This window comes from Eschrichtius robustus, chromosome 17, assembly GCF_028021215.1.
Source record: "Eschrichtius robustus isolate mEscRob2 chromosome 17, mEscRob2.pri, whole genome shotgun sequence".
Classification (NCBI taxonomy): Eukaryota; Metazoa; Chordata; class Mammalia; order Artiodactyla; family Eschrichtiidae; genus Eschrichtius; species Eschrichtius robustus.
The window spans coordinates 84,191,097-84,215,666 of NC_090840.1; the positions used below are offsets into that span (position 1 = coordinate 84,191,097).

The 24,570-nt window shown below is 47.8% G+C and overlaps 1 protein-coding gene across 5 annotated transcripts in view; it reads left to right on the plus strand.

The window, feature by feature from the left end:
• Positions 1-15,724, plus strand: part of DENND3 (DENN domain containing 3) — a 65,194-nt gene extending 49,470 nt beyond the window's left edge. The window contains exons 19-23 of one of the 5 annotated variants that reach the window (XM_068525727.1): positions 991-1,151; positions 2,415-2,548; positions 9,775-9,893; positions 9,975-10,112; positions 13,862-15,724. In XM_068525727.1, coding sequence (XP_068381828.1) covers positions 991-1,151; positions 2,415-2,548; positions 9,775-9,893; positions 9,975-10,112; positions 13,862-13,888 — 579 coding nt within the window. In that variant the 3' untranslated portion in view covers positions 13,889-15,724. Of the gene's footprint in view, positions 1-990; positions 1,152-2,414; positions 2,549-9,774; positions 9,894-9,974; positions 10,113-10,233; positions 11,925-13,861 lie in introns of those variants that run through there. The other 4 variants (XM_068525723.1, XM_068525724.1, XM_068525726.1 and 1 more) reach the window with 4 other exon arrangements.
• The last annotated feature ends 8,846 nt before the right edge of the window (positions 15,725-24,570 follow it).

The following is a 24,570-nucleotide window of genomic DNA, read 5'->3' on the forward strand; positions in this document are numbered from 1 at the left end:
AGCACCAGCGGTACTGATTATACAGGATTAGATCTAGCCTCAGCCCCTCCACGGTGATGTAACTGTGCTCTTTGAAATCTGCTTGGATCTGACAATCTGAGACCCTTGTTCGGTTACCAGTAAAATGTTGCCCGTATCATGGATAAAGTCGGACACCGCTCAGGAAACGTTTAGGGAACACTTTTTTAGGGATGCGATCGGGTTGGTTGAGATGTACAGGCAGACACATTTGCGTTTCACACGTTTATGTGGCTTTTATAACTCTTCAGTGTTTTAGTCCTTAATTTCTAATTTCAGAAAGTCTAAAGATAGTCACTGGCATTGACCTTGCTAAGCTGGAATCCCCGAGAGCGCTCTCTTAGCTGCAAGAGCACTGGCATTTTGTTTGTTGCTAATATACAGTCTGTCCTCATTATTTGCAGGTTCCGTATTTGCAAACTTAGCTACCCGCTAAAATTTATTTGTAGCTCCAGAGCAGAAACTTACGGCGCTTTCATGGTTCTCCACAGACATGCACGTCTGCGGAGGAGGGAGAAATGGGAGCTGTGTGCACGTTCCCAGCCGAGGTCAAGCAAGGCGACTCTGCCTTCTTGGTTCAGCTCAAACCGTAGACAGGTGTCCTTTTCACGGCCTATTTAGCTTAGTGCCATGTTCTTCGCATTTTTGTGCTTTTTATCATGATTTTGCTGTTTAACATGGTGCCCTAGTATAGAGCTGAGGTGCCAGAGGCTGGAATGTGCTTTACAGAGAAAATGTGGACCCATGCAGTTCAAACCTGTGTCGTTCAAGGGTCAGAGGCATCCTTAAACAGGAACACACAGCAAGATGATGTGTTGATCGAATGACAAGAGCGTGACCAGAGGCCGGCAGGACCCTAAGCCTGTCGGTCCCTGAGCGGCGGCTCAGCCTGGCTGTGAGTGTACAGGACAGAACCGACTGCCGGGAACACGGGGAACTGACTGCTCTCCTGCTCTCTCCTCGGCCCCTCAGAACTGCATGGTGATGGCGGAGCAAAGCCAGGTGTGGGTCGGCTCGGAGGACTCGGTCATCTACATCATCAACGTCCACAGCATGTCCTGCAACAAGCAGCTCACGGACCACCGCTCCAGCGTCACGGGTCTGGTCGTGCAGGACCGAGCGCAGGCACCCAGGTCCGGCCAGGCTCCCCTGGGAGGAGGGGCCATCTGGCTCTTGCGCGGGTCAGGGGTCCCAGAGGGAAGGGTTCCCATGGCCGTGGGCCATGGCCTGCAGGGCCCGGGCTGGGCAGGGGGAGCGAAGCGGGTCTGGAAGGTGAGTCGGGGACATTCCTGTGTGGTGGGGTCATCATGGGTGCAGAGAAGCGGCCTCTGCTGGAGACCGAGTCCAGCATGCATGGGGTGCTTGTAGCAGCTGGCACCCAGCCCTCCTTGCCTGTTCTTTGGCTCTGGTGTTTGCCTGCCGTCCTGGGCCTGTAGACGCATCACCCTAATCCCGTGTCTTCTCACGGAATCCCCTGTGTGCCCGTGTCCAAATGTCCCCTTCTTATGAGGACACCGGTCAATGTTGGATGGGGGTCCACACTATTAGCGGCATTTAACTACTTCTGTAAAGGCCCTACTGCCAAATAAGGTGGCATTTTGAGGTGCTGGGGGGCTAGGATGTCAACATATCTTTTTTGGGGGACACAGTTCAACCTGTAAGATGTATTTACCTCATCCTTCACCGGCTTTAGCACGTTAAGAATGCCAGCCCCCCAAGGGCAGCCCCGTGTCTGTCCTGCTCTCTGCCGTGTCCCGTGCTGGGACAGGGCCTGGACACAGCAGGTGCCCAGGGGGAGACGTGAGAACGAGGCGGGGTCCCCGTTCCCCTCTGTGAGGAAGCGGGGCTCAGTGGGTGTGTGAGGTATGCTGAGGTCACCCACCCTGAACGGGCAGCCCCAGCCCTGGGCGCAGGTGGCCACGGCTCCTAAGCTTTCCTGCCGCTTCCCTCTGTGCCACCCCCATCCCCTTGTGCCCCGAGTTTCAGGGGTGCCGCCTGTCCTCAGTCGGGTGGGCTTAGGCCCTCACGTGAAGATGACACACCATCAGGTGGTGGAAGGGCCGTGCACGGCGCTAGCTGAGCCCACCTCCCCGCAGCCGCCAGTCACCGACCCTTGGACTTGAGCTTGGAGGGGGCGTGTGCCATTCCCGGCCCCTGGCGGGAGGGGTGGATTTTAGTTAACAGTCCTTTACGGTTCTGTTCACAATTCCTGGCGGAGCCAGTAGCCATGTTGGAGGTGCCGGGGTGGGTGGGGGGCGCTCAGAAACCCGCCACCCTGACGGCGCTGGCGTCTCTCACTGGCCGTGTTGTGGATGCTTTACCTGGTGGGAACTTGAAAAGGCACACGGTGTTCTCAGGGCCACAGTTAAGCTCCTGCACGCGTGTTCTCCCCGCAGCACTGTGTACTCGTGCAGCGCGGACGGGACAGTCCTGGCCTGGAACGCGAGCTCCCTGCGGGTGACCAGCAGGTTCCAGCTGCCGGGCAACGGGCTCTCGGCCATCAGACTGCACGGCGGCCGCCTCTGGTGCTGTAAGTGCCTGGTCCCTGCCCTTGGCTCCTGGCTAAGCCAGGAAAAGGCAACGGCAGGGAAGCCAACGCCCCTTTCCTTTGCCCCACGCGTTTCCAACTTTGACTGTGAAACCCTGGTTCCTTCCTGATGCACCCGGCTCCCCACATCCCTCCTGAGTTTGTTACATCCCCGGTGCCGCTACTCCCTGTGCGGCCTCCCCTCTGCTCCTCGTCTCTGCTCTCGCTGTTCCCCGGGGGGCCGTTGCCACTCCTCCCGGCAGCCCTCTGTGGCCCAGTTGTTTGCGTGCGGGTCACGTCTCCCCAGCCATGCTGTGTGCTCCCCTCTGCCCCTCCCAGCACAGACCTCGGGGGGGGACGTCTATGGGTCTGAGGGGGGCACTTCGGGGTGTGACGGGGAGGTGCAGACGCTGTGCCTGGTGGCGTGGGTTCTGCATTTTCTGAGCATTACCGCAGAGGTTGCCTGCACTTTGAAGTCTTCCCTGGTGTGTGCCAGGTAACACGGGTGATGGCCGTGAACACTTTTTTTAAATTGAAGCATGTTTTACGTATGATGGGATGCACAAAATGTATGTACAGTTTGTTGTGGTTTTTTTAAAGTTTTATTGGAGTATAGTTGATTTACAGTGTTGTGTTAATTTCAGGTTACAGCAAAGCGAATCAGTTATATATATATATATATATATATATATATCTATCTCCACTTTTTTTTTTTTAAGATTCTTTTCCCATATAGGCCATTACAGAGTATTGAGTAGAGTTCCCTGTGCTATACAGTAGGTTCTTATTAGTTATCTATTTTATATATAGTAGTGTGTATATGTCAATCCCATCTCCCAATTTATCCCTCCCCCCCTTATCCCCTGGTAACCATAAGCTTGTTTTCTACATCTGTGACTCTACTTCTGTTTTGTAAATAAGTTCATTTGTACCTTTTCTTTTAGATTCCACGTGCAAGTGATACCATATGGTATTTGTCTTTCTCTTTCGGACTTACTCAGTATGACAATCTCTAGGTCTATCCATATTGCTGCAAATGGCATAATTTTGTTCTTTTTTATGGCTGAGTAATACTCCATTGTATATATGTACCACATCTTCTTTATCCATTCCTCTGTTGATGGACATTTAGGTTGCTTCCATGTCCTGGCTATTGTAAATAGTGCTGCAGTGAACATTGGGGTGCATGTATCTTGTTGCAAATTATGGTTTTCTCTGGGTATATGCCCAGGAGTGGGATTGCTGTGTCATATGGCAGTTCTATTTTTAGTTTTCTAAGGAACCTCCATACTGTTCTTCATAGTGGTTGTATCAATTTACATTCCCACCAACAGTATAGGAGGGTTCCCTTTTCTCCACACCCTCTCCAGCATTTATTGTTTGTAGATTTTTTAAAATTAATTTATTTACTTATTTATTTTTGGCTGTGTTGGGTCTTCGTTGCTGCGCGTGGGCTTTCTCTAGTTGCGGCGAGCAGGGGCTACTCTTTGTTGCGGTGCGCGGGCTGCTTCCCATCGCGGTGGCTTCTTGTTGTGGAGCACGGGCTCTAGGTGAGCAGGCTTCAGTAGTTGCGGCATGAGGGCTCAGTAGTTGCGGCTCACAGGCTCTAGAGCACAGGCTTAGTAGTTGTGGCTCACGGGCCCTAGAGCACAGGCTCAGTAGTTGTGGCGCACAGGCTTAGTTGCTCCGTGGCACGTGGGATCTTCCTGGGCCAGGGCTCGAACCCGTGTCCCCTGCATTGGCAGGCAGATTCTAAACCACTGCGCCACCAGGGAAGCCCTGTAGATCTTTTGATGATGGCCATTCTTAGTGGTGTGAGGTGATAACTTCTTTGTAGTTTTGATTTGCATTTCTCTAATAATGAGTGATGCTGAGCGTCTTTCATGTGGTTTTTGGCCATCTGTATGTCTTCTTTGGAGGAATGTCTATTTAGATCTTCTGCCCATTTTTTGATTGGGTTGTTTGTTTTTTTTTGATATTGAGCTGCGTGAGTTGTTTGTGTATTTTGGAAATTAATCCCTTCTCGGTTGCTTCGTTTGCAAATATTTTCTCCCATTCTGAGGGTTGTCTTTTTTGTTTATGGTTTCCTTTGCTGTGCTAAAGCTTTTAAGTTTCATTAGATCCCATTTGTTTATTTTTGTTTTTATTTTCATTACTCTAGGAGGTGGGTCAAAAAAGATCTTGCTGCAGTTTACGTCAAAGAGTGTTCTGCCTGTGTTTTCCTCTGAAAGTTTTATAAAAAGTGTCCGGCCTTACATTTAGGTCCTTAATCCATTTTGAGTTTATTTTTGTGTATGGTGTTTTAGAAAATGTTCTAATTTCATTGATTTACACGTACCTGTCCAGTTTTCCCAGCACCACTTATTGAAGAGACTGGCTTTCCTCCACTGTATATTCTTGCCTCCCCTGTCATAGATTAGGTGACCATAGGTGCGTGGGTTTATCTCTGGCGTCTCTATCCTGTTCCATTGATCTACATTTCTGTTTTTGTGCCTGTACCGTACTGTTGACGAAAGTATACACCACATAACCACCCGACAATCAAGACACAGAACATTTCCATCACCGCTACTGGTCCCTCTGTGCCCCTTTCCAGGTGGCCCCCACTCGAGGGAAACAACTTCTGAATTCTGTTATGGATTTGTTTTGCTTGTTCCTGAGCTTTCTATAAATGGGCTCTACAGCATGTGTTCTTTTCATCTGGCTCAGTTCAGGCAACATGATGTTTTTAGGATTCATCCACAGTGTCTGAGTAGCAATAGCTCATTCTTTTTATCGCGTGAATGCTACAGCTTGGTTATCGGCTCTCCTGTCATTCTTTTCCAAAGCTGCCACACCGTTTTATATCCCCACCAGCGGTATGTATACGAGGCTTCCAGTTCCTCCCCATCCTCAGCAGAACCTGTTAGTATCTGTTTTTTTTATCGTCATCATCCTAGTGGGCGTGAAGTGGCGTCTCATTGCGGCTCTGGTTGCATTTCCCCGATGGCTCATGACGTAGAGCATCTTTTCATGGACTACTTGCCATCTCTGTGCCTTCTTCAGAGAAATGTCTGTTCATATCCTGTGCCGATCAGTCTACTCACTTTCAAGGCGATTAATCACATGGTTGAGTGTACCCTACTTATTTTTTTTTTTTCCATTTTTCACATCTGTACTTTTTTCTTTTGTTCCTCCTTTCCTGCCTCCTTTTAGACTGCTCTTAAATTCAAGTTCATCTTCTTTATTGTCTTTTTAGCTCTATGTTCGGTTTTTCTGGGGGGGAGGGGGCCATGCCACGCAGCATGTGGGATCTTGGTTCCCCAACCAGGGATCGAACCCACGCCCCCTGCAGTGGAAGTGTGGAGTTTTAACCACTGGACTGCCCGGGAAGTCCCTGGCTCTGTGTTTTTTGTTCCACTTTTTAGTGGTTGCTTTAAGGATTTCAATGTGCAGCCTTACCTTCTAACAATCTAAATAACTGTTACACACCACTTCATGTATAATGGACACAGAGCACAGCAGTAAAATTAATTCCATTTACCTCTTTCTCTCCCTTTCCTATTGTTGTTAAATGCAGTTATTTTATTTCTATGATTGTGATAAACCTATTTTAAAAAATTTTGCCTAAGTGCTCAATGGTCTTTCAAAGAAATTAAGAAAAAAATTATTTTTGCCCATATATTTACCATTTCTGGTTGAGCTTCACTCCTTCTTAAAATCCAGGTTTCCATCTTGCATCATTGCCCCTTAGCCTTAAGAATTTCCTGTAGTATTTCTTATGATACGAGTCTGTCGTAAACAGATTCTAGGCTGATAGTTTTTATTTTTTTCCCGGCACATTAGAAATACCATTCCATTGTCTTGCAGCTTAGCTTGTTCCTGATGGGAGGTCTGCCGTCATTCCCACTGTTCTGCTGAATATAATGTGGTTTCTGTAGCTGCTTTTAAGATTCTGTCTCTGGTTTGCATGAGTTGGACTACAGTGTGCTTGGGTGTGAAGGGCTTTGTGTTCATCTTGCTTGCAGTTTACTCTCTTGAATTTGGGGAAAACTTAACCATTACCTCTTCCAATATTTCTCTTGCCCATTCTCTCTCTCCGTGTCTTCTGGGATTCTGATTATATATTAGTAATATATATATATATATATATATATATTATAATTTATATATAATTATATATTAGTTAGACCATCTGATAATGTCCCACAGGTCTAAGGCACTGCTATAATTTTTTCCTTCTTTTTCTTGTGTGCTTTAGTCTGGCTAAGACCCGAACCTTTCTTCTTCTGTGTCCTGTCTGCAGTTAAACCTATCCAGCAAATTTTCATTTTAGTTCTAGAACTTCCATTTATTTTATAAAGAACTTTGATTTTCTCTCCTAAATCCTATATTCTTCACTCATCCTCTCCATATCTTTCTCTGAGTTTTAAAACATATTTGTAATTGTTGGTCTAAAGTCCTTGTCTGCTGGATACTGGATCATCTGTGGGTCTGCTTCTGTTTACTGTTCCCTGTTGTTTTTTAGTCACATCTTCAAGCTTCACAGGTGTAGTAATTTTCACCGCATCCTGGATACTGTTAGTGACATGCTGAGGAGACTCTGGACTATATCCTTAAGTCTTGTTCTAGAAGGTCATTAAATTACTGGCAGATCATCTTGATCCTGGGGAGAGGCTTGGTTTTAGGCTTTTCTAGGGTGAGTATATTTCAGTTTTGACCTTAGTCCTGGTATGTGGTCTTTGTTCTTACAGCATGGCCCTTTTAGGGTTTCGAGCAATGCCCAAGGTATATACCAAGCCTTTCCTACAGGAATGAGCTAGAACTTTGAACTCTTATCTCTGTAGCCCTGGGGAGCTGTGAAGTCTCTTTTCAGGTCTTGAATGTTCCAGTTCTGCGGTTTATACACAGTTTAGTAGGAGTCAGCCCCTTAAGGATATGAGGAGAATTTATACATGCATTTTGGGGATCCCTCATTTGGGGGATATCCCCCCTCTATTTCCAGCCACACTGGCAGCGGCAGCCCCAAACTATACCCTCAACCAAGATGGCCTGCTACGTACTGCTAGAATTTTTATCCCTCAGTGCCCCACAGAGAGCCGGGAAGTCCCCTCAGAGGAAACCCAGGTAACTGTGCAGCTCACTGAGTTTCTTTCTTTTCTTTCAAAGACCGTATCCCTCAGCTTTGATTGATCTCCAGTGACTGTCAGATGTGTGTGTGTCCATCCATGGATGCATTTTGGACCAAAAGTTGCCTGTTAAATATAGTGAGAGACATAACAGATTAGAATGAGGACGGATAACCTTGTTTTCAGGATGGAATCCCTCTTATTTTTCAACTTAACAAGTACAGTAAGTAGTTTTCCTATTTAACAACAATGAGAAAAGGACAAGAGGAAAGCAGGGCTTCTTTGGGTAAAAGAGAGTGTTTGCTGTGAAGTGTTGTTCCAAGTCTTTATCTAAACAAGGATAACAGCTAAAGCCTTGGTCACTCATCAGCTGTGGTCCGTGGGCACTGAGGTGTGGCCTGAGGGTGTGTGTGGTGGGGGACAGGCGACGCCTCTGACTCCTCCCCAGGCCCTTGGCGAGGTGAGCCTGAGGGTCCCCGGCTTCCCTTTCTACTTCCGTCCCAGTATTTCAGACCCTGCGTGCCTTCCCTACGTCTGGATGGAAGCTGCCTTTACTGCAGCGCTGCCCCTCCCCCAGGCCTGACATTTCTGGGAGGGAGCGGACCCCGTTCCTGCTCCCTGTGGTCGGAGGTCTGCTCTGTGATGTTGCTGGCACACCTGTGGTTCAGGCTGCAGCCTCCGTGTGCATTCAGGTTCAAATCCAGGCGTTGTCACCGATGACTGGTCACTTTGGGCTGGTCCCCTGCACCCTTGGAGTCTCCGTTTCTTCATCTGAAAAGTGAGATGGAAATACCATCCCTCCCACAGGAGAGCACGCTGACGGCTGGGAGATGCGAGAGGCAGAAAGTGGGCCTTGGAGCGTCCGTTGAGTGTGAGGGTTGGTGACAGTTACCCCAGAGGACCGCTTCCCCGGATCTCGTGGACAAAGCTCTCCCCAGGTCCTCCTCCCTTCCACCGCCCACGGCAGGGGCGCCTTCCCTTTGGGCACCTGGCCCACCTCGAGGGCAGTGATCGGTCTCACCCACATCTGTCGCCCCCATCCCTCGCTCCGTGTGCAGCAGGGCCCCTACGTGCTCACACAGGCAGGGTCGCTGTGAACTCCGCCCTGTGCAGTGTTGGCGGGCGGTGAGCGTGCTGGTCGGCACGCCCCCCGGGGGGCATTAGCGCCTCTTGGCAGGACTTCCTGCCACCCAGGTCTTGCTAACAGGCAGCGGCACCCTAGGGGCCCTGTTAATTAGTCCAAGTGGATAACGGCATCTCGGGATAAAAGGAGGGATGCTGGGGTTTGCTTATTAGGTCTCAGGCAGGAAAGAGAGCTATGGGCGGGCTCTCGCCACCTGTGACTGAGAACCCAGCTGAGCTTCCGAGTCCTGAGGGCAGCCAAGGACAGAGGGGTCATTTCTCTGTGGACCTGGAGTCCACTCACCATGACAGGAAGCCGGAGCCCACCTTGGGGACTTGTACCCCCTCCCTCTGGAGCCAGATGGCACTGCCTGAGGGCAGGCCTGTGTCCTCCTGTCCTGGTGGCCTCAGCACAGGGCGGGAGGTGGAGGACGCAGGCAATAAAAGCCAGGAGAGGACAGCCCTGCAGCTCTTCACCTTTCCTGGAACCTGACTCCGTCTCCCCTGTAGCCTTGATCTCACCTCCTCCCTGCTGTACTAATTTTGATGACCTGTAGCTCTCATGATGTGGAAACTCTTGGTTCGCTGGAGTGAGTAATAGAAAGAGACAGAGGGGAGCTTAAACAGAGAGATGTGTCCCGTGGCGGGGCACCGTCACCTAGAGTTCTAATCGTCACCGCCAGGGGTAGCAGACGCCGTGGCCTCAAGTGATAGGAAATGCCAAATAACCGTGGCAGGAAGGGTTCCGAAAGCCTCAGGAGAGGGCGCTGGACTCCAGCCGTTTCCTCGTCGGTAAAAATGGGGCTAATGGTCTGAGTGTCCCCACGAGAAAAGGCGAAGGCGCCACGGGGCAGCTACAGTTACAGATGCCGACACCACGGTCAGACGTGGTACAGGAGCCGTGGCCCCGCCGGTCACACTGCAGCCCTCACGGCGCTTTCATCCCTGTGCTCCGAGTTCGCTCTGCCTGCCCCTCATGCTGGCTCTGCCGTCCTGCAGGTACCGGTAACAGTATCGTGGTCGTGACCACGGCTGGATTTCTTCGTCAAGAACTGAAGATCGGAGAGAACTTTAAAGAGATAAGCACCTCCTTCCTGGGTTTCCAGCTCGTGCCCGAGGTAACCCAGTGCGTCAGGTTGGGCCGGCGCCCCCGTGCCACTGGGCTGCCGCCGCCCGCGTCGTGACCCATCCCACTTTAGCAGGAGCAGCTCTGGGCGGCCTGTGCCGGGTACGACGACATCTACATCTGGAGCCTGCAGGACCTCGCCCAGCCCCCGCAGAGGATCCACCTGCAGGACTGCTCCAAGATCAACTGCATGATCAGGGTGAAGAAGCAGGTAAGGCGGCCCCGGGGCTGCTGACCAAGGCCTGGCCGGGAAGGACGTGGGTCCGGGGGCGCCCGAGGGAGCACCGTACTCCTCTGAGTGGGCTGCTTGTGCGGTGCCCGCTTCTCCTCAGCAGATCTGGGTGGGCGGCACAGGGCTGTCGCAGGGGAGGTCCAAGGGGAAAATCTACGTGATCGATGCCGAGAGGAAGACGGTGGAGAAGGAGCTGGTGGCCCATACGGACATGGTGAAGACCCTGTGCTCCGCGGAGGACAGATACGTGCTGAGCGGGTCCGGCCGCGAGGAGGGGAAGATCGCCATCTGGAAGGTCGAGTAACCGAGGGCGCGTGTGCCCTGTGAGCGAGGGATGCGCCTCCTGCCGGCTCCTGGCGCTTCCCCAGGGAAGGCGGGCCTGAGCCTGGGGCGGGGGGCACCGGGGGGGGCCCCGCTGCGGGGGCCTGTTTGGCTCTCTGGCCTCAGTTACGAGACCGATAGTGTCGCACTTTCTCTCCTGGACTTAGCTGATTAAACTGGACCGTTTCAGGCTGGGGTGCCTGTCAGGCAGACTCTGCTGAGAAGTCAGTCACCCTGTGCTGTCTAGACGGCTCCAGAACCACGACCTGGGCCAGCACCAGGCCAGCCGGGAGCAGTTTAGCCGGAGCACCCGTGACCTGCAGACCTCGGGTCTTGCTTTTCCTCCACTTCACTCACTCACCAAATACTAAGCACCAGACTTACTTACAGGAGCCCAACAGCCAGACACTGACCTCTTGTTCCCAGCAAAGCTCACGAGAAGGGGTGTATTTTAAATGAGCACGTTGTGGTTGAACAGGTTTGCGCCGGCCCTTGCTGTCCCCCGACAGAGCAGGTGACCCGCGCCTGCCCAGGGAGGGGGACAACACTGGGTTGAGGCTGTCTGGACAGGGCTGGGCCAGCTGACGCAAGCGCTGGGTTTTTTCCTTTTAACTAATGCAACGTTTTTGATAATGAAAAAACCTAGAGACTTTTTTCGACCAAAGGTCGGCGTTCCATCTAAAATAGCACAGACAAACCCTTACCAGATACTCGTGTCCGTTTCCGCTGCCTCTGCATCCTAGGTGCACAGCGTGTATGTGTATGTAGATGGTGCCTTGTTATTTAACTGAGGATACTACTAGCTATGCTCTTATCTTACTAGCTATAAATATTTGCAAAAGGGACCTTTTGTACATTTTTACCATTACCGTTGAGCTCTCGTCCCCTAATTGTCGGCGAGGGAGGTTTTGGCACGGCTGCACTGCGTGAAGGCCCGAGGCCTGTCCCCTGTGGGCCCACGATGCGCTCTGCCACAGGGGGCTGGCTGCCGGACCCTCCCCCTGGGCTCTGGGGACCTGGACAGACATCACGCCAGACCTCGCTCACCCTGAGAGGTCTGTGAGGGTCTCTGTCAGGCCCCCAGCACACAGCCAGGCTTCAGAGGCATCTGCAGCGCCTCCCAGGTGAGAGCTTTGGCCGGGCCTCCGGCTGGCTCTGCAGAACCTAAGCATTCTGGAGGGTCTGATCACTGATTGGCATTTTGTAACGTTCTGAGACTGTGCTGCGGAGAGCAGCCAGGCGGCCTAATCCGCCCCCCCACCCGGAGTCTGTCCTTCTTGTGTGTGTGTGGGGGGGGGGGTGTTCCCCTGACTGACTTCTAGAAGGAAGACTAGGCCAGCAGCAAATGGCAGAAGGTGGAATTCTGCTTCTGTAAACACATGAAAAGTTAGAGTAAAAGCCTGTCAGAAATCCACATAAATTATTGCATTCCAACCCACATGTAACCAGGTATTTTCACCTCGTTGGTAATAAATTCTCTTTTTTACTGAAACACTGCTGTCCAGTTTCCTTACTTTATCCAACATTAACTGGTGGCGGCGCTTTAAAATAATACAGGACTGCTCAACATCACTAATTATTAGAGAAATGCAAATCCAAACAACAATGAGGTACCACCTCACACCGGTCAGAATGGCCAACATTCAAAAGTCGACAGATAACAAATGCTGGAGAGGGTGTGGAGAAAAGGGAGCCCCCCCCACCCCCACACACGCACACACTGTTGGTGGGAATGTCAATTGATGCAGCCACTATGGAGAACAGTATGGAGGGTCCTTACAAAACTAAAAATAGAAGCACCGTATGACCCAGCAGTCCCACTCCTGGGCATATATCCAGACAAAACTCTTAATTCAAAAAGATACATGCACCCCAATGTTCACAGCAGCACTATTCACAATAGCCAAGACATGGAAGCAACCTAAATGTCCATCGACAGACGAATGAATAAAGAAGATGTGGTATATATATATATATATATATATATATGTATATATATATATATATATGTGTATATATGTGTATATATATGTGTATATATATATATATATATACATACATACACACACAATGGAATATCACTCAGCCATAAAAGAATGAAATAATGCCATTTGCAGCCACATGGATGCAACTAGAGATTATTATACTAAGTAAGAAAGAGAAAGACAAACACCATATGATATCACTTATATGTGGAATCTAAAATATGACACAAATGAATCTATCTACAAAACAGAAACAGACTCACAGACACAGAGAACAGACTTGCGGCTGCCAAGGGGCAGAGGGTTGAGGGAGGGATGGAGTGGGAGTTTGGGATTAGCAGATACAATGTATTACATATAGAATGGATGTACGACAAGGTCCTACGGTATAGCACAGGGAACTGTATTCAGTATCCTATGATAAACCATATGGAAAAGAATTATTTTTAAGAAGTGTGTATGTATGTATAACTGAATCACTTTGCTGCTGTACAGCAGTAACTAACACAACATTGTAAATCAACTATACTTCAATAAGAAAAATATTAACGCTGAAAAAAATTAATACAGGATCATTTTGGATTTGTTCTTATTCATTCTAAGCACCTGTCAAGTTACTTTATTGCAGACTTCTCATTTCCTTTATTCTTGGTGATAATTTCCAAGATCTTATTCGACAGTGATTGCAACTGAAATGAGTACAGAAAAATCAGAGGCTTTTAGGAAATGATCCTTTATATAAAAGAGGAAAAAGAGGTGAACAATGGAGTTAAAAGGGGAATAAGTTGGCTGGTGCAAGTGTATGGCTCTGTATTTATGTAAAAAGAATCTTGCCAGTGGAGTCTGTGGAAATGAAAAGGGAGGGCACTTTTATGCCTTCGGTGTTTCCCCTGTGCTTTGGAGAGATTCCACGATGAATGATTTGTCGTGGGAAGGCCCAAAATGAGCCAGAATTCACTAAACAGACAATGATGCCTTCCCTACCTCAGCTTTAGAAACCGGAATTAAATTGGTACCAAAAAAAAGTTTTTATCTTGAACTAGAAGCTCGTTTACTTTTAATATAACTTCAGCTCTCCAGCCGTATTTCAGACAATAGACAAGAAGGCTTGGTTTGGGGGCTGGCACGGCTCCACGACGCCAATCAAAAGCTCAACCCACTCCCTGGTCACAGGGAATATTTTTATGATTTGTTCTCAGAAGATGCGAATGCACTGGTTGTTCTCAAAGACAACCTTGGTATTGGATGTGATTGTAACATCTGAATTACAAGTGCGTGACTTTGGTCCATTTCTAGGGGATTCCTTAGGAAGATGAAGGGGTGTTTTTATCCACGTGACTAGGGAGGGCACAGTTGGAAAACCAGGCAGAGTTGCCCTGCTGTTGCTGCTGCCTGCAAATGTTTGTATCATATTTCTTGCAGGGACTTCCCTGGTGGCGCACTGGTTAAGAATCCGCCTGCCAATGCAGGGGACACAGGTTCGAGCCCTGGTCCGGGAAGGTCCCACATGCCGCGGAGCAACTAAGTCCGTGCACCACAACTACCGAGCCTGCGCTCTAGAGCCCTCGAGCCACAACTACCGAGCCTGCGCTCTAGAGCCCTCGAGCCACGACTACTGAGCCCACGTGCCACAGTGACTGAAGCCCGCGCGCCTAGAGCACGTGCTCCACAAGAGAAGCCGCTGCAATGAGAAGCCCGCGCACCACAATGAAGAGCAGCCCCCCCCCGCTCACCACAACTAGAGAAAAGCCCGCGTGCAGCAACGAAGACCCAACGCAGCCAAAAATAAATAAATTTATAAAATAAAAAAAAAAAAAGAAGAAAGATATGTCCATGTCCTAGTCCCTGGAACCTCTGATTGTGACCTTATTTGGCAAAAGGATCTTTGCAGATATAACTAAGATCTCATGATGAGATGGTCCTGAACCCAAAGACAAGCATCCTTAGAATGAGAGAAGAGACCAACACACACAGGGGAGAGGCCAACTACATGTCATCTGCAAGAGCTGCACTTGAAATATAAAAATGCTAATGGAATAAGAGCAAAAGGATGAAAAACGTATACCCTGCAAATGATAAGCATAAGGCTGGTAGAGCTGTTAATATCAGTCAAGACAGACTTCAACTGAAGGTATATTTACAAGAAACAAACAGGGATGTGCACGAGGATGAGAAGGTCAGTACGTCAAGATGACATAATGATCCTGTGTGTATACGCATTTAGTAATAGAGATTCAAGACGTGATGCAAACATGGTACAACTGGAGGAGAAAACAGACAAATCCACTCTCGTTGGAGATTTTAACACACTGCTCTCAGGAACTGATAGAACAAGCAAACAAAAAATGATCAAGGCTGTAAAAGATTCGACACTATCAACCAATGTGACCTGACATTACAGAACACTACGCCCAACAATAGCAGAATATCCGTTCTTTTCAAGTGCACGTGGGGTGTTCATCAAGCTAGACCGTCTGCTGGACCACAAGCTGGAAAAGATTTAAGTCACAGAAAACGTTCTCAGACCATGCCAAAATTAAATTAGAACTCAGGGACTTCCCTGGTGGTCCAGTGGGTAAGACTGTGCTCCCAAAGCAGGGGGCCCGGGTTCGATCCCTGGTCGGGGAACTAGATCCCCGCGTGCGTGCTGCAACTAAGAGTTCACATGCCGCATCTAAGAAGTCTGCATGCTGCATCTAAGGAGTGTGCATGCTGCAAGTAAAGATCCTGCATGCTGCAACTAAGACCTGGCGCAGCCTAAATAAATAAATAAATAAATAAATATATTTTAAAAACCTCTAATTAATTGTTAAAAAAGCAACAGCAACAATTATACAAAAATCTCCATATTAAAATTATCTCGGAAGCTAAACAACGTACTTGCAAATAACCCATGGGTCTAAGAAAAAAAAAATCACAAGGGAAATTATAAAATATTTTCAGCTGAATGACAGTGAAAACACAATATCTCAAAATTGATGGGATGCAGCTAAAGCAGTGCTCAGAAGAAAAATTATAGCTTTAAAATGCCTCTACTGGAAGGTTTAAAGTCAACAATCTGAATTTCCATTATAAGAATATAGAAAAATAAAAACATTTAATCCAAAACAAGGAAAGGAGGAAATAATAAAGATAAGACCAAATATCAATGAAATGGAAAACAGAATCAACAAAGCCAAAAATTGGTTCTTAAAAGTAATAGGTACACTCTAGCAAGACTGATCAAGGAAAAAAAAAAAAAAAAAAAGCAAACACAAGTTACCAATATCACGAATGAGACAGAAGATGATATCTTATAGCCATCAAAAGGATATCATGAAAAACTTTATGGCACTATACTTGACAGCTTAGATGAAATGTATAAATTTCTTAAAAAACAACTTTATGAAACCAATGCAAGAAGTAGTTGAAAATCTGAATATTCCTATACCTATTAAGAACTTGACTTTAGTCAAAAACCTTCTCTCAAAGAAAATCCTAGGCCCAGTTGATTTCATTAGTGAATTCTAACAAACTCTTAAGGATGGAATACTAAAAATTCCATAGAAACTTTCAGAAGACTAGAGGAGGGGAGGACACTTTCCAACTCACTTCAGGAGACCAGCATGACCCTGTTCTAAAATCTGACAGCGATCTTACAAGAACATAAAAGTACAGATCAGTTCTCCTCATGAACATAGATACAAAATTCCTGAACAAAATATTAGCAAATTGGATCCAGTAATATTTTAAAAGGATAATATAGCATGACCAAGTGGTGTTTGTTCCAGGAATACAAGGTTAATTTAACATTTGAAAACTAATCTATATAATTCAACATATTAGCAAAATAAAGGACAAAAGCCATAATGATCATCTCAATAGATGCAGGAAAAAAATTGACAAAATAAAACATTCATGATAAAATACCTTGGTGAACTAAGAATAGAAGGGAACTTCCTCAAACTGATAAAGGGCATCTACAAGAAACCTACAGCAAAAAACATCCTTAATAGTGAAAGTCTAATTGCTTTCCCTCTAAGATTGGAAACAAGGCAAGGACGTTCACTTTCATCCCTCCTACTCAGCATGGTCCTGGAGGTTCCAGTCATGGCAGTAAGGCAAGAAAAATAAAAGAAAGGGAAAAGTACATTTATTCACAGGCAATTATGATTGTTTACATAAATCCTGAAAAGAATCTATTTCTTTCAATTAGGAAAGTAAGCAAATTTAGCAAGGTCACAGCTCAAGATCAATAGAAAACAAATTCTAACAGCAAACAATTGGAAAATGTAAAAATACTACTTACAATAGCATTAGGAACACATCAAATAGGAGTAAATTTAAGATGTGTCAGACCTGTGCACTGAAAATTCAAAAACATTGCTGAGAGAAATTTTAAAAGACCTAAATAAATGAAAAGATATACCATGTTAATGGACTGGAAGGGTAAATATTGTAAAGATGTTAGTTCTCTCCAAGTCGACCCGACAGATTCCATTTAATCCCAATCCAAGTCCCAACACAACTTTAAAATAGATACAGTTGTCAATATATATTAAAGTTGTGTTGGGACTTGGATTGGGATTAAATGGAATCTACTGGGTCAACTTGGAGAGAACTAACATCTTGTACAATATCGATATAGACATATGGATATATTTGGAAATGCAAAGTAGAATAGTCACGATAACCCTTAAAAAGAAGATCAAAGCCAGAGGACTCACACTATGTGATTTAAAGCTTTACTAAAAGATACAGTAATTAAGACTCAGGATAAACACATCAATGGAACAAAAGGTAGGGCCTAGACACAAAAGTGTACAGTCAGGTGATATTCAACAAAAATTTCAAGACAATTCACTAAGGAAAGTCTTCTAAAAAACAACATTGCTGCAATTAGTGGATAAATGTATGGAAAAGAGAAAAAAACTCAACCCTCATCTCACTGTACAACCCTTATCTCACTACACAAAATTTAATTCAAGGTGGTTCACCTAAATGTAAAGCTATAAAGCTCTAGAAGCAAGCATAGGAGAATATCTCTGAAACCCTGGTATAGACAAAGATTTCTTAGAAATGATACAAAAAGTGCTAAATACAAAAGAAAAAATTAATATATTGGATTCATCAAAATACACCATTAATGTGGTGAAAAGAGCAACCACAGATTGGGAGAAAATATTGACAGTGCTACATCCGACAAAGACTTATATCCAAAATATATAAAGAGCTCCTACAAATCAATAAGAAGACAAACACTCAAATTAAAAAATAGGCAGAAGATACTTCACTAATGAAGCTATATGGCTGGCCAGTTTGAAAAGATGCTTAAAGTCATTAGTCGCCAGGGGAATACATATTAAACCACAATGAAATACCACTTGGTGCTCGTTAGAATGGCTAATATTAAAGATTCACGATAGCAAATAAAGATGAGGCTATTGAGCAAATGGAACTCTCATACACTGCTGGATAAAAATAGCATAACCACTTTGGGAGAGCTATTTGTCAGTTTCTTTTAGACACATACCTACCCTCCCTACAACTCCACAATACCACACTTAGTTTTTTTAACCCAAGAGAAATGAAAACATATGTCTACAGAGAGACTCTTATGAGACTGTCCATAGCATCTTTATTTGTAACAGCCCTAAACTGGAAACACCCATCAACTGGAAAATGGCTGTGATATATCCTCACAATGGAATTCTATACAGCAGTAAAAAGGAACTAACAGCAATGTGTATGACTCTCAAAAGCATGTTGAGCAAAAAAGTAGACAGACACAAAGGCTACGAACTGTTTCCATTTATAGAAGTTCAAAACAGACAAAAGCAGTCCATGGTGATTGAATTCATAATCAGTGGTTGCCTGTGGTATGGGGTGTGTGGGGGATTGAGCTGGAAGGCATCAAGAGAGGATTCTCTGGAATGAAGGAATTATTCCATGCAGAGCGAGTGTTAGTTACTCAGGTGTGGGTATTTGTCAAAACACTCATGGAATTGCACACTTGCACCTGTGCGTGTCACTGTATGTAAATTCACCTCACTTAAAAAACAAACAAGGGGCTTCCCTGGTGGCGCAGTGCTTGAGAATCTGCCTGCCAATGCAGGGGACACGGGTGCGAGCCCTGGTCTGGGAAGATCCCACATGCCACGGAGCAACTGGGCCCGTGAGCCACAATTACTGAGACTGCGCGTCTGGAGCCTGTGCTCCGCAACAAGAGAGGCCGCGATAATGAGAGGCCCGCGCACCGCGATGAAGAGTGGCCCCCGCTTGCCGCAACTAGAGAAAGCCCTCGCACAGAAACGAAGACCCGACACAGCCCAAAAAAAAAAAAAAAAAAAAAAAAAAATTCACCAATGAATTCTTCCAAATATATAAGGAATAAATAATACAAATTCTACGATAATTTTGTTTCATAAAAACAGAAGAGGAGTTGAATGCTTACTATCTCATTTATGAGACTAACATTACCTGGCTACCAAAACCAGACAAGACATTACAAAGAAAAAAAATACGGACTAATTTCCCTCATAAACATTAAAATCTTTACAAACAGTTTAGAAAACCAAATCTAGCAATAAATAAAGAGGACATTACCTTATGATCAAGTGGAATTCATCGCAGGAATGCAAAGTTGGCTTAATATTCAAGACCAACTGATGTAATTCACCATCTTAACAAATGCAAAAAGAGAAAACACAAGTTCATCTCAACAGATTCAGAAAGAGTATTTGACATAGTTCAACATCCATTCCTGTTAAGAACTCTCAGCAAACTAGGAATAGAAAGAAACTTCTTCAACTGGGTAAAGAGCGGCTACCAAAAACCCCACAGCAAACACTGTACTTACTGGTGAAGACTGAATGTTTTCACTGTTCAATCAGGAACAAGGCAGACTGCTTTCTCTCACAGATTTGGAGAAAATATTTACAAAATATATATCTGATAAAAGACTTGTTGTATCCGTAAAACTCAACAAGGAAAACAAACCAACTAAAAAACAGGACAAAAAAACGAGGTTAGACATTTCACTAAAGATATACAAATCACAAACATAGGAAAAGATGCTTAACATCTGAGGAAATGCAGATTAAAACCACAATGGGACACCATTACACCACCCATAGAATGGCTAAAAATTTTTAAACTACGCTGACTAGGACGCTGACAAGGATGTGAAGAGATCAGAGCCCTCGTTCGTGTGACCGTGGGAACGCAAAATGGTAGAGCCCGTTCTCAAACCCATCAGAAAAGAGTTTGGCAGTTTTTATAAAGTTAAAAATATACATACTCACCAGCTGGTCGTTTGACTCACCAATCCCTCTCAGGTATTTATCGAAGAGAAATGAAAACGTACATTTCATTACTATACACACAAGTCTCCTACTCACATGTTCCCAGCAGTTTTATTCATAGTAACCAAAAACTAGAAACAATCCAAACGTCCATCAACTGTTGAATGGATAAACAAATTGCAGTACATTCATTTCATGGAATACTACTCAGCAATAAGAGGGAACAAGCTCATGGTGCCTGCAATAATATGGATGCATCTCAAATATTTATGCTAGGGACTTCCCTGGTGGCGCAGTGGTTAAGAATCTGCCTGCCAATGCAGGGGACACAGGTTCGAGCCCTGGTCCGGGAAGACCTCACATGCCGCGGAACAACTAAGCCTGTGCGCCACAACTACTGAGCCCGAGTGCCACAACTACTGAAGCCCGCGCGCCTAGAGCCCGTGCTCCACAAGAAGAAAAGCCACCACGATGAGAAGCCCCTGCACTGCAACGAAGAGTAGCCCCTGCTCGCCGCAACTAGAGAAAGCCCACGCACAGCAACGAAGACCCAACACAGCCAAAAATAAATAAACAAATTAAAAAAAAATTATGCTAAATAAAGGAAACCAATCACAAAACACTGCATACTATTATGTTCCATTTATATGAGACTCAAGAAAAGGCAAAAACTATAGTGACCAAAAGCAAACGAGTGATTGTCATGTATAGGAGGTGGGAGAAGGGAACGCCTACAGAAGGGCACAAGGGAACTTCTTGGGGGGACAAAATGTGCTGCCGTGAACATGTGTACAGAAGTTTTTATGTGAACATGTGTCTTCTTTCGCCTGGGTATATCCCTAGGAGTGGAATTGCAGGGTTGCCTCTTAACCCGATGTGTGTTCGAATTTTTGAAGCACTATATCATGCTTGCGGTGCTGGTTACACTCTACACATTTATCAGAACTTATCATATGGCACACTTAAAATTAGTCAGTTTTGGGCTTCCCTGGTGGCGCAGTGGTTGAGAATCTGCCTGCCAATGCAGGGGACACGGGTTCGAGCCCCGGTCTGGGAGGATCCCACATGCCGCGGAGCAACTGGGCCCGTGAGCCACAACTACTGAGCCTGCGCGTCTGGAGCCTGTGCTCCGCAACAAGAGAGGCCGCGACAGTGAGAGGCCCGCGCACCGCGATGAAGAGTGGCCCCCGCTTGCTGCAACTAGAGAAAGCCCTCACACAGAAACAAAGACCCAACACAGCCATAAATAAATAAAAATAAAAATTAAAAAAAAAAAAGAGAAAAAGGAGGCAAATCATGCTTAATCCTGAATTATACACTTTCCTGATGCACAGTGCTCAGATTAACGAGATGACGCCAAAGGTCTACTCACTTTGTGCCATGCAGACCCAGCAGAGTCCAAAGTCTCCTATGTGCACTGCAGCAGCTGTGCCGGGAACGGTGTCACTCTGGATCTGTCACCTACCGCCAGGAGGGCGTGTGGTGGGTATGCTTGCTAGTTGCCGCCACCCCACGTGGCAAAAGTCCTCTGTGGTCCTTCAGGCTGGGTCTCCTTCTTCAGGATCCTGCTGGTCTCCACCCTTCCAGGACCTACTCTTGTCTTGGAGAGTGCGTATGTGTGTTTTCTATCATTTCTAAGGGCCTGGAAAAGACACTGTGTGTCCACCTTCTGGTATCTCAGAGCTCAGTTTCCTGATCTAAAAATTATAAGTCTCTCCATTTTGTTGGCAGAATCAAGCACGTAACAGAATGATGTAAAAGAACTGTGCAAATGGGAAGCATATAAAAGCTTTATAATTAAAGCCAATGTGTCCTCTAGACTGAATTTGAAGCCAAATGTGAGATTTCTAAGAATTCAACTCTCTTCACTAATAAATTTTTCTTCTCCCACTCCCAGGAAAATCCTAAAGCATACCTCCCAGAAACACAAATTAGTGAGTTTTTAGAATGATAGATGAGGTGTATAGACAGACAGGTTAGATAGACAGAAAATAGATATGGTAAATACACATAAATACAACTTCTTTTCTGATTTTCCGATAAAAATGAAACACCCCAAACAAAAACCTCTGTTCATACTGTTAAAACAATGTAGTAGACCAATATGTGCTAATAAGGAAAGATGATCAACTATTTTGCGAAACAAAAAAACGTACATTGCAAACTCTACGTAGTGTGGTCCAATTTTTGTAAAAAAAAAAAAAAAAAAAAAAAAAAAAAGCTTGTTTCTGCTTTAGCACATGTGGGACAGACGTGGAGGCGTGCGGGTTGGACGGGGTCTGGGGCACTGCTTTTCCGTTATCTACCGCCCATGTGTGTGCGCGTCCTCCAGCCAGCGGCCCGGAGCGGACACCAGGGGGCGCTGCGCGCTCGCTCAGCCGGGAAGAGGATGAGGGCGGGGCCCCTGGCTCCAAGCCCCTCCCCACGGGGAGGGCCCGCCTCTCGCTGCCTGCACAGCGGCAGGAGGGGCAACGCGGAGGGGCAACGCGCGCGGACCCTTCAGTCCCCACGACAGGGAGGCACAACCCCCTTGGTCCCCACGGCAGGGAGGTGTGGCCAGGTTCTGCCCGCAGGGGCGCTCAGGGCACAAGCGCAGGGCCAGGGCCTCCCAGTTTCCATCCTCCTGATGCCCAGGCGCAACCCCGGGACCCCGTGGTGATCTCGCCCCCAACCCCACCCCGCCAAGGGTCCGGGCCGGCCCCTTCGCCCCTCCGCCATCCCCAGGCAGGCCTCCCCAGTGCCCCAACTCAGAGCCAGCCTGCGCCCCACTGCATGTCAGCAGCCTCGGAACAAATCAACCCACCCAGCGTTCATCTCTCACCGGCTGCGTGACCTTGGGCGAGCCCCTCCCCCTTCCTTTCTTCTGTTGCCAAGTGCAACAGGTCACCAGCATGCTGGGTGGTTATCATACCCGGCTGGCTCAGCCTGAAGCCCACCTGAGCCAGGTGAGGTGGGCCGAGCTGAGACCCCCCCCCCCACCCACCCACCCAACCCCCTCGCCTCTGGCAGGTACCCTGGAGGGCCTGGGAGTTCTGACACGGGCCCCCAGGTTTGGGGCTGGGAGAGCTTCTGGGGACACTTCAGGAGCCCTTACCTAGTCCACACCCACTGGCAGCCCTTGGTCAGAGTGGGGCGTCTCTGCCCTCCCCACCGTGGACACCCACCCAGGTTCCAGGAGGGCAGGGGGCGGGCCTGGGTCCACAGCCCAGCCACAAGAGGGCAGAGGGAGGGGCTCTGGAGAAGTGACACAGACACACCCACGCTGTCACCTGGCAGGGAAAGGTTTATTAAGTTTCAACCACAGAGTGACAGAGCGAAACAGACATAGGGAGAGCCTGGTCTACACCGGAAAGTGAGCGTGCTATACAGACAGGACCTCGCGCACAGGGATGGGGCAGAGCGCGCCAAGCAGCCACATCAACCGGAAAGGAGCCCCAAGACCTAGGGCTCTGCATCAAGACACACAAACACCAGGCCACTTGTGCCCACCTAATAAGAAAATTAAGTGATGTGCGATATTACTTTTCTTTATAATCCCTTTTCCTCCTTAAACGTTATGTGTTTAACACACACTTGTATCACTGCTAAAATCAGCAAGAGCTATTATAGTGCTCCAACTTAATTAAGTTGATAAAAAAAAAACTTGTCCTGTGGCCAGTTCACAATGGAACTAAATAAGTTTTGTTCCGAGATGCCTGGGGAGTTTCTCTGGCAGCAAGAGGCATTTCCAACCATTGGGTCACTCTGCCACCCAGAGAGACAGTCTCGGTCCACAGCACGTGGAGCTGTGCCCCTGGCAGCCCGGGGGTAGGGCAAGAGGGCAGGGTGGGCACTCAGCTCGGTGGAGGGCCCAGTGGAGGCGGCCACTCCCGAGGATGGGCTGGCCAAGGGGCCAGGACGGCGATGGGCGGCTCCCCACGAGGAGGTAATGACAACAGCCCCCAAACGTACCGGGTGTGCAAGGGCCGCGCTGAATTGACACCACTCCGCTGACAGCTGTGCCCCAGGAACGCTCAGGGAGTGGACCCTCGCGTTAGCCCTGTCAGGCAGGCCTGAGGCCCCAGGCCCGGAAGCGGGCAGAAGATGAATGGTGTGTCCTAGAAGCAGCCGCCTGCAGATGGAACGCGAAGAGTCGGGCACGTCCGTTTCTGGCAGCAACCTTCCCAGGAGGCCCCTCACAGGGGTGCCTGCGCTCCCAGCTGGGGTGGCCAAAGGTGGACAGAAGCCCGGGTGGAAGCCCAACAGCTCGAAGGTGGCTCACGTCCAGAGAATCTGGTGTCTGACAGCCTTGCTCCGCGCAGCTGTCCCCGTCACTGGCTTCCGCACGCCCTCAGCCGCAGGAGGGATCGGCTGGCACCTCCCGGAGCGTTTTTCAGCCCAGGCTACAGAGGCCTGTGGTGCCCGGAAGGCGAAGGCTGGAGAGAGAGGACGGCCCTTCCCCACAAGCTCTACCAGCCACTCCTGCCTCTGCAGCCTCTCAGAGGCTCCACCTTGGGGTTCTGGGGGGCCAGTGGTCTACGTCTCCACACACTCGTGCCTTTAAGAAAACACACCTGAGGACTGTTTGGAGCCAATGACCCAGCCGTCCTGCCTCCCTCTGGGGGACACTGCTGGTCCCCCCCCACCTCAGGGGCCCTCCAGCCACCCGGGGAACATCGCAGTGCTGACCCTGCCGACAGAACGGGGACAAGGTCCCGCCTGGCCGACGCCGATGGCCCCTCGAGCCTCCCCACGGGGGCACTCCTGCAGGGGGCAGACCCCTGCCGTGTGTTTGGGGCATCGCTTTGAAAGATTCTTCACTCAGCGGACTTTTATAGGGAACCAGGTGTGCAAACCAGACCTATGTTA